The 17,213-nt window shown below is 40.4% G+C and overlaps 1 protein-coding gene across 1 annotated transcript in view; it reads left to right on the top strand.

Moving 5' to 3' along the window:
* The window catches only part of MAST4 (microtubule associated serine/threonine kinase family member 4), a 383,523-nt gene that overhangs the window by 119,208 nt on the left and 247,102 nt on the right, over positions 1-17,213 (top strand). The window contains 1 exon segment of the mRNA XM_015563109.1: positions 14,762-14,793. Coding sequence (XP_015418595.1) covers positions 14,762-14,793 — 32 coding nt within the window.

The raw sequence follows: 17,213 nt of genomic DNA, 5'->3' as shown, positions 1-17,213 counted from the left end.
ATCATGGGAGATGGTTGACTCCATAAAAGAGCTATAGGCCTGCGTCTACAGGAGCTTGAAGACCGGATGTTGTGGGCGTCACTTGTTCATAGGGTTGCCAGGAGTTGGACTGACTCAATGGCGTGTAACAATAAGCACAGGCCTCAGTACACACATCCATTTGGTGGCCAAGCACTGTGGGATTTAGTGCTTAGAGTTAAAGATGAGTACAGCAGGCTCCCTAATCTCTTTATAAACATCTTTTTATTGAATTATAACATATACACAGATACTGTCCTACAGACCTGAGACACAAATTGTTTTTTCTGTAAGAGTAACACATATTTAAACAGTGCAGATACCAATGTGTTTTCACACACTGACCATACCCACGTAACTCAGCAATAAAAGATAATAAAAGGACAGCATTAGCAGCACCCAAAGACCCCTTCATGATCCTTCTAGCAATATTTAGAATGTCTTCAATTTCTATTGTTTGTCTTCAAAGTCTTATGTCTTTCCTGATACTGCTTTCCAACGTCCTGATTTATTATTCAGTAAAAGGATATTTGTTTTGTTTCCCTTTGTTTTTAAGAAAAGGGTGTAATTTGGCTTCAAAATACTGGTAAGATAAAGAACAAGTGTAAAGATCACAGTCATTATGGCTTTTAATATATCAGTTGCTGGAATTTCTATTTTAAGTTCATTTGAATGTTGTGACCTAAACCATTAAGGAGAAAAAACTAGTTTGGCCTGTTTCTCTTTCCTAACAGATTTTGCAGCAGTTTTCTTCCCAGTACCCCCTTTTCCCTAGCTAGTCAAGATTAATTTGCATAGATGACTTGGTACAGCCCCACCCCTGTTGTCCTTATGTGGATGACTTTTTCCCAAGGGCTTTGAAAAGCTGTTGAGTTACATTTCTTGACTTTTCTCAGTCATCAGAGTTGTGCTTGCCAAAGACTTGTGTAACAAGCAATTGGCCAAGATGAGATTAGCAATTTATTTGGAGGAAGGGTATAGGAAATCTTTTAAATTTAGAGGTGAAAAGATCACAGACTGGGTTAAGTACAGGTTACCCAATTTGGCTCTAGATTTATGAAGAATTACGGAAATCATCCCTTTGCCTTCAAGGACTTCTGTGTCCTGTTTGCCTGTATATCCCTCTACCCCTCAGGCAAAAAGAAAAAAAAAATCAAAACATAACCAGCAACTCTAAAAAAGTAATTGAGACTTTTAGCCAGGCAGGTGTTATCTTGCCTGGGGATTCTGTGGCTTCTAATAGGGATTTGGAAGGATTTTGTTTCCAACAGCACATGAGGAGAGCAGCCTGAACAGCTCAGACACATTTGTTGGCCATGCTCAGAGACCATGGTGCTTCCTGTAACTGGCTTGAGTATCTTGCTAACTCCATAGCTTGTTTTAACATAGTTTTCACAGTAATTTTTAAAATATATATATATTTTTATTGATTATAGAGAGAGGAAGGGAGAGAGATAGGTGGAAACATTGATGAGAGGGAAACATCGATTGGCTGCCTCCTGCACGCCCCTCCTGGGGATTGAACCCGCACTGGGCATGTGCCGTGACTGGGAACCAAACTGTTGACCCTTTGTTTCATGGGTTGGTGCTCACTGATCCACACCAGTAGGGCTCTTGTTAATTTTTTGTAGGTGTTCTCCTCTCATTACTTCATACACATTTACCTACTTCCTGCCTGAAAAGAGATTTGCTTATGATGTGCCCAAGGATGTTTTCTTGCTGTTTATTCTGCTCAGGATACACTGAGCCTCATGCATATGTGGGTTGATGCCCTTCTTTACTTTTTGGGAAATCCTTGACTATTATCTTTTCAGCTATATCTTCTACCTCATTTTCTCTCCTCTCCTTCTGGGACTCCACTTATACCTGCATTAGGCAGTTTGATGTTATCCTACATGTCTTAGGCATTCTTTTTGTTTTGTTTTTATTGTTAGCTTTATTCTTTTGGTGATTTGTTTTGATAACGTCTATCATTTTAACTTAAACTTTGCTCAGGCAGCTGCTAAGTCCGTTTCATTCTCGTATCGTTCAGCCCAGTGTTCCCCTTTTGTTCTTTACTATTATTAAAGTTTCTACCTCTGCACTGAAATTTCTCATGTCGTCACTCATGTCATCATATGTGTTTGACACTATATCATTTAGCATAATTATTTTTGAGTCTTTGATGATGATGATGATGATGATGATGCTATCTCTGCATCTGTGTGTATTGCCTGTTTCTTTTCTTGACCATAAGTCATAAAGAACATTTAGACCCAGCTCAAGTAGAGAGCAGCGTGACTCAGCACCTCATTCAGGTAGAAAACAGCATGACTCAGCACCCCATTCAGGTAGAGAGCAGCATGACTCAGCACCACATTCAGGTAGAAAACAGCATGACTCAGCACCCCATTCAGGTAGAGAGCAGCATGACTCAGCACCCTATTCAAGTGGTGTCACAGAGGAGAGATACCCCTTTTTCTGGCGCTATTATTTACCTCAATTTCTACTGGGCTTCTATTCAAAATGTTTGGCTTGTACTCAAAATTATAGACACATGAAGAAGCAAAGTCTCCTCTATTTCTGAACTTCCCCTTTCACTTAGGATGCAGACACCATTACCATTACCTTAACAATAAAAACAAGCTGGTAAGCTATATAATCATAGTTTGAAAAACCATTTCAAAAGCTAAGGTCATCAGTACACCTAGAAAAGGTAAATTACAGCAAGTGGTAAACTCTTGAAAGGAATAAAGAGGCCCACAGCCAGCTTTCCACCTGGTGGAGTGTTAGGAGGAGTGGGAACTGGCCATGGAGGGTTGGGAGGAGCCAGACAAACCAGTAACATGCTTTCATTTCTTGCTTTCCTTCATATCTCCATTCATGTTGTTGAGAGAAGTGGTCGTTTGTGCGTGTCTTCATCCTTAGTGGAAGCAGAAGTCTCAGAAATAGGAAATTTGTCCAAGGAGATCAGGAAGTTTGCCAATAGGGAAAAGAGAACAAAGATAAGCCTTGGCCATTGATAAATAGGGACCCAGCTTTGTTATTCTGCCAGTTCTAAACACATGGGCATGGTAACAGCCCTTACTTCCTGGGGTTATCTTTCTAATGAATGACAGGCCTGTGGCATGCTAGTCATGTGCTTGTATGCTTTGTGTTCATTTCTTTGTAGATTGAATCACTGGGGTGCACAGGAATTTGTTGGTAGTCCTCATTTTCAGTGTTCTGTTGGATTTGTTGTGCAGTGCAAGGTATGCTGGGGCTACCTGATTGAATTACAGTGTAGGGTGCCTACCTCTTTCATCAGAGTGCAATACAAGACTGTGAAATTCAAAGTTACTAAGGGCAGTCACTGGTGAAGTGCATGGAAATAGTTTGCTGTTTGCTTTTTTTGGTGGTCATCGTATCATTGTACTAAAATAAAGGTTTAGTTAAACCTACATCTCTCTCTCAAAGCATGTTTTGTGTGTGTGCCTAAGGGGTAATCAATCCATGGTCCCATTCATTGGGGGAATACTGCATATCGTGACTGTTGCTGTTAAACAAAATGCTCATAGTGCCCCACTGACACGGCTCAGTGGTTGAGTGTCAACCTAGGAACCAGGAGGTCACAGTTAGATTCCAAGTCAGGGCACATACCCAGATTGTGGTCTCAATCCCCAGTAAGGGGCATGCAAGAGGCAGCCGATCAATGATTCTCTCTCATCATTGATGTTTCTATCTCTCTGTCCCTCTCCCTTCCTCTCTGAAATCAATAAAATAAATATATATATTTTTAAAATGCTAATAATTGTAAAAATCTCAGAGAAATCTTACACTACATAAGTTTTCTGAGCTCTATTTAACTAGGTGTTTCTGAGTCTTTGAATACAAAACATTTTCCCAGGAACTTGAAGTTTTTCCTGTCAAGTAATAACCATTGACAACGTTCTTTAGGAAATGTGGAGTTCAGTGGACCCTGTTGCTCTTTATTTCAGGGGAGATGAATAATTCATCCTGGCTGCCATTCGGAAACCTAGGAAACATCTTCCCCACTGCTTTCCGATAAGGAAGCTTGAATTTTTGGAGGAAGAAAGAACTCTAACCCATCAGGTCACAGTATTCTTGCCACGGGTCTCCTACTTAGAGCAGCGTAATATTAGAGCACGATGCCGTTGTAGGTGTACACCAGTCTTGGCTGCCTAACTCGTCCAAGGACTACCCTGGTTTGCCAGCCCCAGAAGATAAGCCAGGTCAGCTGTCATTTCCCTGCAAATGAAAAAAGACAGCTCGCTGCCTGGACTGCGGTCCGAAGGAAAGGTCAATCAATACACTACCTTTCCTCCGTGTGTTCCTTGCCTGCCGGCTGAGTTGTGCCTTCTCACTAGTGGTGGTAATCTCTTCTGCTAAATTTCGTTTTAACCTTGCAAATAGGTTAAAGGAAGGACACGGTTAATAACGTCTTCTCTGATATACCTTTGAGCATATATTGGGGCAGAACCTTGCTGCACCCCCCGCCCCCCCCCAGCCATGCATACTCCTGCTTGGATGGGGAGTTATGCAAGTAGCTGACTTTATTTATTATGGGACTTTCTCCTAGAGCTCTGTCATGCTCTCACACAGAATGCAAACATTTTTGTGATTTTTTTTTGACAGTAGCTGGGATCTGTGTGGAATAGGTTTTTGTTTTTTTTGTTTTTAAACATTTCTCAGTCAATATGTTTACTGGACTTCGCCAGCCATGCAGTGTGATACGGCGCATCACCAATACTTGAATAGTCTGCAATGGGAGGTCAGAATGGGGCATAGATTTTCTAACACAGCATGTTAGATGAAATGATTTTGTGTACTTTGAAGTGGAAAATTCAATCAGAATTTTCCACACTTTTTAGTTAAAGCAACACTGTTATTTATTGATGAAAGGTGGACTGAGAAAAAATACAGAATGCAAACACAGTAGACAACACATCTAGCATTATTCCTGGTCATAGAAAGAAATACTTTCTCTCATATAAATATAATGAAAGCTACACAAGATAAAAAGGGCCTGCTTAAAGTACATACGATAGCGTGCTGGGAACATATGCCAACTTGGTTAGCATGTGTGTAGATAAAAATGGAATCTGACTTTTTAAGAGGTTTGTTTTTCATTGAGATGGACACAGTGATTAATAAAAGGCAATTACAACTGCCCAGGTCAGCTATTTTGGCTTAGTTTTAAAGTAGCAGAGCTCATTTAAAAAGCACCTGAGCATATCAGCAAGAAACTCCAGGATAAATTCCCTAAGCTTTCATTCAAGTAGGCTTAGAGAATATTTAAACATATTATTAGTTTTCATCTGTCTTTTGGTGCATGGGAGATACATCAGCATAACTACCTATTATGTAGATGAACACTTTATACTTTCAAATTGTAAAACTTCAGGGTTGCAATGTCAGATTTGTGCATGAATATTTAAGATAGAATAATAACCTAATATTAGTGTGCTCAGTGTGTACCAGTCACTTTTCTAGACACTTTATGTGTATTATTTAATCCACATCAAAACTGTGAGCTCTTCCTAGCTATAATTTCCCGTGAGGGTAAGTAATTTGCTCAGGGCCATACGCCTACGCCAGTCTCCTTCTGGGCCACTGTGCGTGGTGGCCTCCTTGTGGCCCTGCTACCTCAATGCATTCATTGGTGGGCCAAAGGACTCCATGGGTTAGCAACTTAATTCAGTTAGCTAGTGTATAGCACATTGGATTTTTATATTTAGATAAAAGAGACATATACCTCTTATATGTGGAATCTAAAATAATTGAAGTTGAAAAAAACAACACAGAGGAATGGTGGTCTCCAGGATTGAGTTGGGAGACTGGGAGAGGTGTTGTTTAAGGGAACATACTTGTAACTAGTAGATAAATAAGTCCTGGAAATCGAATTCACAGCACAGTGATTATAGATCCCAAACCTGTATTATACACATTAAGCTTGCTAAGAGACTAGATCTTAATTGTCCCCACTACTGGAGGAAATGATAATTATGTGACACAATAGAAGTGTCACATATGCTACAGTGGCAGTTATATTGCAATATAAACAAGTCCTATCATTATGTTGTACACCTTAAACTTGTACAATGTTATATGTCAATTATATCTCAAAAAAGACATAATTCTTTAGCAGTCTGTTTTACTTAGTTACTGTTTTTATTCTGATTGATATATAATTCAATTCAGTGTAATTCCATTTATCTTTTCAAACTAGCATTTAAAGCAATAGAACCATTTTAAAGTGTTAGGGAAAATTCATCAGCTTGTCTAGAGTGTGGCTTTGAAAGGCTGCCCATGACTGTATGCTTCAATGTTCTGAAGTTGATTTCCCCTCTTTGTTCATACTATTTTATAGTAGTGTCAGGTCTTACTTTCTTTCTTTTTTTTACTTATATTCTATAGGCAGTGAGTCCAGACTCAACTATCAATTCCAGGTTTCCAAGGTAATCCAGTGTAATTCAGTGTGAGGACACACAGCTTCTGTGAAACAGTAATCATGTCAGCACAATAAGGCCCAGTGTGCCCTTTATTTTTCAAAGGAAGAACCTAAAACCAAAGTGGAAGCCACCTAAGTTCGCCCCTGAATTACAGGTGGAAGCATTCACAAATTTTAAGGGGGAAATCTTCCTGCTTGTTAATGTATTTTTTTAGTTAACAAAAATAAGAGGTCAGCTTATCAAAAAGTCCTTAGGTCTCAACTGTAAATGTCCACCCTTGTTGTAGTCCTTGTGATCAGAAAACATCGCCAGGGGTCATTGTGACTTTGGGAGGATTCTGTATTTGCGGTGAGAACAGAATTTAGTCTTTGGGAAGAAGCAATTAAAAAAAAATCTAAAACTTCACCCAGTTATAATATTTTCTGCTAATTAACGGCCACAAATGTGATGCCATTAAATTTGAAGTCTCTTTGGTTAACTTCAAAGTTATTAACACACACGGTGCAGCTCTCCCAAATCTATTTTGGAAAAAGGAACCACACTGGCAGCATCTATAATCAATGCTTCCCAGGGCTTTTGTTTCTCAAAGAACCTAATCCTAATTTAAGGAGCGTTTGGTCATTTTCTTTGGGTAACCAGCCCTGCTAATGCTGAGAGCTGATGGTGCCAGGGTTGTCTTGGTGCCCTGGTGTGCCCTGGGAGACACTGCTCGAAGCCCACTTGCACAGCTCAGTATGAACTCTTTTTGGAGAGTATCAGAAATGTTTTTAGCTGCAAATAACAAAACATTCAACTAATAGCAGCTTAAATAACTAAGGATTTATTATTTGCCACTTAAAAATTTCTGTTGGTTGAGTGTCCAGGTTGGTGTGGAATGGACAATGACATCAAGGCTACTTTGGTCTTTGCTCGGCTGTCCTTAAGGTGAGGCCTCTGACCTTGAGCAAATCACAGCCCAATTTGTCCAAGATTCAGCTTCTGCAGCAGAAAAAAAAATGGTGGTAAGCCTTCCTGTAATTGCAGGGTCAGGGAAAGGCTGAAAAACGTCCTGTGGGAGAAAATGTGTACACAGTGCCTGGGGCTTCCTAGAGCAAGGCTGATTTTTGACGCCGTGGCAGCAGCCAGGGCAGCACCTGTTTCCGCAGTGGTGAGGGAGGGAAGGTGAGAAGTAGGGAGTAGGGGAGCCTATCTATCCTGGGTTCTTCAGTCGTGGTGTTGCCAGTGCCAGCCAGCATACGTTCAGTTGATGTTACTTCAAATAGAACATTGGAAGAAATACTTTATAAAAAGTCAGATACCGTACCCTTTCACAAATAGAACCTATTATTACTAAGTAAAATATATCCTGTAGAAGCCAATTGTTTATTTTATTCTGTGACCTCTTTACAATAAATTTCACTACCATTAACGGCTTAAGTCACATTATTGATTATTTGAATATGTGTGCCATTAATCTTCCATCGCCCTCTCATACATTTTATTATGTACATTTTAAGTGTCGTCTTTTGCATTTAGATGGAGAAGAATGGTCAGGCAAAAGCAGACTTGTGGGTATTAGCTTCATACAGCACTTCAAGAGCTCCCTAGAGTTGATTTGCCTATAAATTTCTGTGCTAAAATGGGCTTTCAGAATAGTGACTGCTGAACTACGAGGTGTCCTTAGTAAATAAAAATGATTAATCTCAGCTGAATAAATCCACTTTCACTGGTCAGATAGTCTCATCCAATTCTCTTCCCCAGCTCTATAAAAAGCCTTTTTCTTGTTTGTATTAAGGTTGTCTGTAATTTTAATGGGACCTTTGAATTATCTGATTTTTAAAAATTGGTTCATAAAAGGATATTGATTTTTTAAATTGGGGTGATTGAAATATTGTTTATGGGCAAACTGGTTTTCATTGAAACCACTGTCAAGAAAACGCATGTAAACCTGCATTAAGATACACTTAAAAGTGATTACAACTTTTTCTTTTTTTAAAACTCTTGATGCTGGACTCTGGATTGCACAGTGATGTCGGTGTGGAAATACGAGGGAACTGAAAGTTAAAAGTGAAAATCGGTTGAGTAGGATTCTTTCTAGTTGCTTAATTTTATTCCCAGTCATTGATGTCTACTTCTTTCCAAGGGCATTTTCCTGGGTAATGAGAAAGTTCTAAACTCAAATCAGGCTTTTGAACATTGAAGAAGTTTGCTGCTGTTCTGTTGAAGAATCTTACAGATTTATAGTGATCCTAAGAGGTGTCTCATATCCACTATATTAACTAGCTTTTTAGAAGCTTATGAACATTGTAGCTTTTATTGATCCTAGGGAATTGTACCCACGATAAGCAATAAAAGTCGATGGTAACTTTCTTCCCATATAGGGGTGTGCAGATCAATATTTTGAATTTACTGTAATTTGCTGGTAATGGATGGAAGGACTGAAGAAATTGCGGAGTCTTGTGTAGCACAGCTGTGTAGTGTTGCCTTGTTATCTGAGCTCACTGCAGGTCACAGGCTTTCCCAAGCAACAAGAAACACAGCTAAGTGGCAGGGCTGATATGCGTATTTATCAAGAGCCTTCACGTGTCTCTTCTAAGGGAAAAAAGAAAATCACAAAACTTGTCCACGATGACCTTAATTTTATAGTCCTGAAGGACCTCTAAGTGGGCACTGCCTTAAAGATGATTAAAATCCCAAGTATCCAGCATCTGTGTTTGATCTCCTTCTGCCCGAGGAACTTTCCTGATGATGAGTAATGGTGTGAGTTCACCGAAGCCTCGTTTGTTTTGAATCTTCCAGTTGCTTCACAGACTGTGCCCAGGTTCTGCCCTGAGAGAAGAGGGCGGGGCCTGGGCACTTGCTCTTTGATTCCACCCAACCTCTCTCTATCAGAGTCCTCGCTTGTGCTCTAGGGTGTCTCTCCTACTGTGAGAGATGTCTGGGGTGCTCTCCTGTTCAAATGTAGGCCAGGAGTTTTCATGAATCTTCTCAACACCTTATGACATAAACTGTAGTAGCTTCATTTTATAATTTAGGAAACTGAGAAGTTAAGGGAAGCTTTCAAGGGCACTTTCAGCATTAGCTAAGATTAGACTATAAGTAGGTCTGAATCTAGGTTTTGTGCATGAATCACTGTGAAGTACACAATTCGCTTAAATAGGGATTTTTTTAAATTTTGTTTTAGTGTAATGTTTGGTTAGTCTTGTTTAGCTTCATTTGTTGTGAAGCATTGTGGCTTCCTAATGTGATCAAAACTGGTTTCCTTAATTTCAAAAATGACATACGTTTGCTTGAAAGAAATAGTTCTGTTCTTTGAGCACAAAATAAGCACAGAAAATACAATATGACTGTGAGGTAGAAGCTAACAACTTGGAGTAAATAAGTGCATTTCCCTTATTATGTAATAGGCACTCAATAAACTGGGGATGTTGTTAATATACTAGAGGCCTGATGCACGAAATTCGTGCAAGAGTAGGCCTTCGCAGCCCCGGCTGCCTTCGCCTTTGCAGCCCGGCTTTGTCCGGAAGGTCTTCCGGATGGTCGTTCCGCTGTTCGGTTGATTTGCATATTATGTTTTTATTATTATAGATGTTCTAGTTGTTATTTGGCAAACCCTGCAGGGAAACATGGAAACTTTTGACTTAGGAGGCAGATATCCCTCATAGAATACTGAGTTGGAAGGCAGTAGGTATATAAATATCTCGTAACCAAGCTTAATTTATTGACGTCCAGGGTATAACACGTTAGGAAGCATCAAAAACCACAGTAATTGACTGGAAAGGAAGCTTGTTTCGTTTGCTCATTTACTTTGGGGTTAGCTGATTATTTGACTTGTTACGCTTTTCTCCTTTAAAAGGCCTATGTTAAAAGTAATGTATTTGCAAGGCTTTGCTCCAAGTAAAATCAGAATCTATAAAAATAATTTAAGTGTGAAATTTGCTTAGAAAGAGCTGCAAAGATCTTTTGTATCCCTCCCTCCTGAGTGTGATTGCCAGCCAGTGTGTTATCAACTCTGAATGCAGCTTGGTGCCCTTCATGGGGGGAGTCCACAGTACAAATACACCGGGTCTTACTTGGTGATGAAAAGTAATTAAACTGCCCAGCACTAAGGCTGATATGGATTCAAGGACAAGCTAAGCCATTTACCCAGCTCCGTGACCTTGTGTAAGCTGCTTAACCTGCCTTCGCCTCAGTTCCCTAAAGTGGAGATAATAGTGAAGATTCAATAAGATAATGTATGTTACTCCACAGGAAATGTTAGGCACTGCTGTTCAGCACACGAAGGCAGATGCATTTAGTAAAGAAAAACAGTTTCCACCATTTGTGTAAAAATTTAAAGTGGGAAAGGGGTTTGGTGTTTTAACTTCCATGCAAGAAAGACCTGGAATGGCAACCTTTGTTTTTATCTTAATTTTGCAACTTGCTCTCATGTTCCTGTCCATCACTGAGCTAACTGCAGTGGGTTTTGTCATCCCCTCACTTACATTCAGATTGCCCTTATTTAACTTCTGGGAGGCCCCCAGTGCGCTAGGACGTCCCCTTTTCCCTGATCTCTGCATGGCGCACCTTGTCTTTAGCTCCAGAAGTTAAGCGTTCCTGCTCTTCTCCTGCAGATTCTGTGCACACGTTTGTCTCTTGAATTTGCCCCTCGCCACCCTCCCCACTGCCTCTTTCTTTGGTCTTGGCACTTGGTCCTGAATCCTGGACAGTGGAATAAGCCCCTAATTCCTTTCCCATTTGTTCCCAGTGAGCCCTTTGGCACCCTGATGCCAGAGTGATCCCCTGGAACGTGCTGATTCGGCCCTGTTTTCGCCTGTTCAAAGTGTCCCATGAGTTCCCCTTGTCCACAGGACAAAGGCAGACCCTTTCAGAAACCTTCTATGACTTGGCCCTGTCCCTGCATCCATACTCACGTCCTGGCGGTGGTTACTTTCTCCTCCTGTCCCAGCCATTCCAATCTTCCCGAGAGCTGTGCACGGTTTCACTCCACCCGACCTTGCCACATCCGTGCCCACTTCTGGGATGCCCCTCTCCTCTCCCACACCTGAGGCTGCCTAGCCAGCTCCCAGACGACGCTTAATAAAGCCGAGGCTCAAGTATTGTGTCACTTGGGAATATTTGAATCCCAAGGAACAGAAAACACAAGTTAAACTACTTTAAACAATAAAGGGACTTGATTGCCTGGTGTAACTGAGAAATCCAGGTAATTGGCAAGGCTAGAACCATTGTCTCAAAGATAGCACCCAACACCCAGTTTCTGTCTGTTTCTTTTATGCCACCTTTCAGGTCTATCAGGTAGTGGCCATTAGATTCCTAGGGTGAATGATGCCCCTTCTTTCCTGCTAGTTCTCTTGGAAAAAGAAAGGGAGTTCTTTCCCAGGAATCCCCAGCAAACATTGTTTTGCATCTTGTTTTCCCAGGCTGAATCTCCGACCATCTTTGAACCAATTGCTTTGTCCAAGCCATGAGTGTTGCCATTAGCTTAATTTAACCTGCGCTTACTCTTGAGGTTGAGCATATCGTCAGTTCCGCCAGATTTTGTCATCATGAATAATGGGGACCATCACTGGGCGAGAAACAGTCCTGACCCTCCGCCCTTCATACTGCTGCGTACTTTTAAAAGACCTCTGTTCCAGGCCTTTCCACACCACACTACTATTTTATAGCGAGTATAGTCCTTTATCCCCAGTGCCTCTATCTAATGTTTACCTGATGCTAAATTTTTAACACATATTTCAAATATATATGCACAAACTTTGGTTTATGACTGTGACCGATACCAAATGTCTGATCTAACTAGGTATGTGTTAGTGGCCTTATCGTGACATTAGGAAAGTAAAACAAGGACACACACACGAGTACCACGGGGACCTGGCAGTAAATGCCTTGACGCTGCTCACTTAGAGTGAGTGGTGCAGACCTTATCAGCATGTGGTCCCCGGGTATCAGGGCAGGCGCACTCCTCGCTCTGCCTGCAATTGCTTCGCCTGCCTGGTATTTGCAGCTCCTGTTCACAAGGTCTTGGCCACAGCGCAGTCATTTCTCTCACTTTATTACCATCACATCTGATTCCAATTTGCTACCAAATTGAGTTTCCAGTCCCGAGCCTGACATTCAAGCCGTCAGGTGGATTAGCTCCTCCGGCTCGGTTAGCTTGGAAGCGTCAGGTCAGCTGACAGCGGCCTATTGAATGTCCTTGCGCCTCATCTCTGAGCCCGGGCTGCTGTCCCGCAGAGCCGCAGTGCTGGGCTGCACACCGTAACCTTTCTTCTTGTTTAGAACTCATAATTCTAGACGAACTCAAAAGACTGATTAAAAACAGAGCCCCCCCCCCCCCCCGCCCCAGAGCAGAGCGGCCAGTGGATGGTGGAGTAATTTCGTGAAATATGATTGATCCAACTCTTTGGGATCACTCATTATGCCTTTTCCCTTTTATAGTGATCTATTTGCATATAAAGTTGAAGTGACGTCTGACATTTTCTTTCTGTTATTAATGCTAACATCCCAGGTACCCTTCCTTTTCTTTAATCTGCTGAATCCAGTAAGAGTCACCTTACTGCACAGAGTAGTGTTTCTTTATTGGACCCCTTGGCGTCTTGCTGTGCAGTGGGTCTCTAAGTCTTTTCTACAAGGAACAGTCCGGTGAACAAGTACTTCTAGGAAGGCCTCTCATTTCTTTTTAAAATCTGAATACAAAACTAATTTCTCAGGGCTTGTCAGAGCCAAAATGCAGAAATAGAAAGTTACTCATTGGTTTTGCATTTCCATTGCAGTTCTGAAGGAAAACTGTCATAGTCAGAGGCTTTAGTCAGTGAAGGTATATTTACATTTCAGAATCAGGGAGCCAAGTTCAGCAAACACTATAATTTCATGAGCTAATCAAGGCTTAAGCAATAAAGCAAAACAAAACAGCACAAAAAGCATTTCACCACTGACCCCTACAGACCTTGAAAGAAAGTTTGCTATTGGAAGAAGGAAAAAGATACCCTGTTCCTAAAATTGTTGATTGTTTCCTCTTGCAATTAAAGAGTGATGTGATTATTATAACCCTGTATCAAAATGCATTTGCCACTTAATCGGTCCAGCATCATATCTAAAGCAGTTATCCTCCCCTCCAGCCTGCGACACTCAGGCCATGTTCTGTGGAGCGAACTGCATTGTCTGGAAGTGCGATCTCAGGCCGCTGTCTTGGTAGGCACTGAAGGAGCCCATAAAAACAGGGAACAGGAAAGGTGAGTTTGAAGCTGAGGGGAAAACACTTTTCAAAAGATAATGCTTGAGCTCCTGCAAGGCAAAGACATAAATTATAGTTATGGGAATGGAAAACCAAATTAGCCCAGTCTTTATAGTGTGTCCTTTTTGAATTTAAATAGTCCAGTAACTCATTGCTTCCTATTCTTTAATTATTGTCATCAGGTAATTATTCTTGAGCACCGTGGATTTGAAAACTTCATTAATGGGTGGAGGTACTCCTGTGTCCCTTTGTGTTTATTTGTTTGCTTGTTGTTGCTCTCCCACAGCCCCTCTGTAGTTAGGTTCATAATGGTCTTAATTAGAGATAAGTGTGAGAGCACCCTTTTAAAGCTAGAAAGTGCTCTATTAATTGGTGTTGCTGTCTAGTTACCTTTTTAGAGGTTCATTAACCTACTTCAAATATCCCAAGTCATAATTCACATTTATTTAAAAAATAACACCAGAAAGAAGTCTTTTGATTTATTTTTAAAAATTAAGTGTAATTTGGGTATGCACAATATTTTGGCATGAGTCTGTTTCTGTTGGGGACAAATTGTCTGACTTAACTGTTCTTTTCATTTCACAAGAGTAGCCCTTTGCAGCCCTGGCTGCCTCGGCCGGCCCTCACAGCTCCGTCTTCGGGCTTCATCCGGAATGTCGTCCCGACGGTCGTTCCAACTGTTCGGCTGTTCAGTTGATTTGCATATTACGCTTTTATTATTATATAATCCTGCAAGACTTTTCCTCCTTATGTCTGTTTCTTCTTTGGATAAGGCCTTTGGTTCATCAGATTTGTCTTATGCTCAATTATAGGGCCAGGTAACTCAACTCAGTATTTTACTGTCATTGCTTTCTGAGGAGTGGTGTCTCCTGCTCTGGAATTTAGGTAAACAGTGTTTGTATCTTGAACACAATAGATAAAAAGAACAATATAAGGAGGGATCCAGCATAAAATTATGACATTAAAATTTCTTATGTATAGCAAATGCCAAATTACGCATAAGGAAGGACAATACATTTCTTGTTATCCATTTCCTGTCCCAGTGGTCTGAGGGAATGTAGCTTCTCATATATATTTTTGTGTTTTTTTTCTGTTGCAGAAGGAGCTAAGTCTTCCCAGGAGAGGAAGTTTGTAAGTAGCACGATTCTGTTCCTTTTTTGGGGGGCTTGGGTGGGGGGAGGTACAGTTTGTAAAGTGATTATTCTCTGACTTGTTAGATTTTCAGTGGCAAATGGAAAATGAATGATAATCAACCAAATTAGGAAAACCAAAAAGTGCGTTTCTTTATAAATGTTCAATATTAGTGATTTCAAGGTAACTTGAAAGTTTTCAGGTTGTTTTTAATTTCCTTACTGGCATTGTAAACCAAAATGCATATTTATTCCTAGAAGAATCTTAATTTAAATTTTAAAATTCTATGTAAACAAGCAAAAACATTATTTGGTCTGCAGATAGTATAAATTGGTCTGAATCAAGAATTATGATCTGGAAATCTCTGATTGTTCTTTATACTATGGATTTCATGCAGAGTAAATAATGCAGTTTATACTTGAATTAAGGAAGACTTTGAATGAACTGAGCTCTCTATTGTTAGATCTAGGTCTTAATGAACTGATCCTTGTAAGGCTTTTGTATTTAAATAGCAGATTTATAATTCTTGACCTGATTTATTCATAGTGGTTTTCAACCTTTTCTTTGCATACATCTTCCTTTTAGCCTTTAATAGCTCACACTTTTTTTTTCTGTTTCTGAATTAGTATGTTTTCTATAAACTATTAAAGTAATGTTAATTAGCAAGTTACATTCCCCATATCTGTTTAAGGGCCAAATCTCTTTTAATATGTGTGTAAGTCTCAATTCTGTTAATGTTAACATGAGTTGATGGGGGGAATATAAAGAAAATATTAAATTTCTCTACTTGAGAGTATGAATCTTTAATAAAAAATTAAAAATGATGGCCTAGATTTGTTTGGAGTCTATGCTCTGACTACTCAATAAAAGAAAGTTAGAATCACACTTAAGCCATTTAAAATCCCCTTCCTGATAAAAATCAGTGATCAGTCAGAATATGGGAATAAAGCACGGTACATATCTCAACAGAAATCTACACTTTTTATTATTAGAGAAATTAATACTTCTAAGTGAAGCAAACCAAAAATAAGCATGTTATTTTGAATTTTCAGTTAAATCCAAATATCCCCCAAAGAATTAATGATGTATGATATAGATGTTCTGGGACTTACCGTCACTCAGCATTTTCCGTGACCATCAGATGCCAGTAATTACTCTTCTCATGCAAGGTTCTTTTATGACTTTGAGAAAACGAAATACTTTTAAAAATAAATGCTACAGTGGTTTAAATACAAATCGAATGAAGAAGGGCACACGTGTATCTTTTTAAAAAAATATATTTTATTGTTTTTTTTACAGAGAGGAAGGGAGAGGGATAGAAAGTTAGAAACATCGATGAGAGAGAAACATCCATCAGCTGCCTCCTGCACACCCCCTATTGGAAATGTGCCCGCAACCAAGGTACTTGCCCTTGACTGGAATCGAACCTGGGACCCTTCTATCTGCAGGCCAATGCTCTATCCACTGAGCCAAACCAGTTAGGGCAAGTGTGTCTTTATTAGGTATTGATGCTTGCCAACATAATAGTACCTGATTATTAAACCTGCTACCATTTTCTCAGTTTATTTACTGCATAAATGCTTTCAGATCTCTTAGCACCTTCTCCCAGAAAGAATAGTGATTTGATCCCAATGTGCTGTGGAATCTTCTTTCTATGGGAACAGTGAGCAGTGGCATGGTGTGCTGTATTCCTCATTGCCTCTGATTACACAGAGATGGGACTGAACCTGTTGGGGTGTGCACCTTCAGATAGCCTGCGCTCTTCCAAGGGGCTTTTGTTATATCTGCCACTTCTGATTTGTATGTTTTGAAAGATAATATTTAAAAAATGCACTTACATCATTGAGACACATGAATTCATCAGATTAAAAACATTATTTTAAGTAAGCTTGAAGATAATTTTATGTCTAGAATCATAGGAACATAATATTTAGATATATATTAAGTTTTTATAAATAAAAGACAGAAAATAGGCTTTTTAAATTACGAATCCTATATAATAAAGCCTAATTGCAAATTGACCAAACAGCAGAATGACTGGTCGCTATGATGCACACTGACCACCAGGGGGCAGACGCTCAATACAGGAGCTGCCCCCTGGTGTCAGTGCGCTCCCACAGCGGGGGAAAGGGGGAGCACCGCTCAGCCAGAAGCCAGAGTCACAGCTGGCGAGTGCAGTGGCGGGAGCCTCTCCTGACTCCACTGCTGGCAGGCGGTAAGGAGCAAGGGGTCTTGGACTGCAAGAGCCCTGGACTGTGAGAGGGATGTCTGACTGCCGGCAGGCGGACATCCCCCGACGTGTCCCAGACTGTGAGAGAGTGCAGGCCAGGCTGAGGGAAACCCCCCTCCCCCAATGCACAAATTTTGTGCACCGGTCCTCTAGTTTAAAAAAAGCAAACCATATTCTGTTTAAGAAATAA

Source organism: Myotis davidii, unplaced genomic scaffold (genome assembly GCF_000327345.1).
Source record: "Myotis davidii unplaced genomic scaffold, ASM32734v1 scaffold135, whole genome shotgun sequence".
Taxonomy (NCBI): Eukaryota; Metazoa; Chordata; class Mammalia; order Chiroptera; family Vespertilionidae; genus Myotis; species Myotis davidii.
Note: the sequence above shows the minus strand (reverse complement) of the source record. Positions and strands in the feature narration are given on the sequence as shown.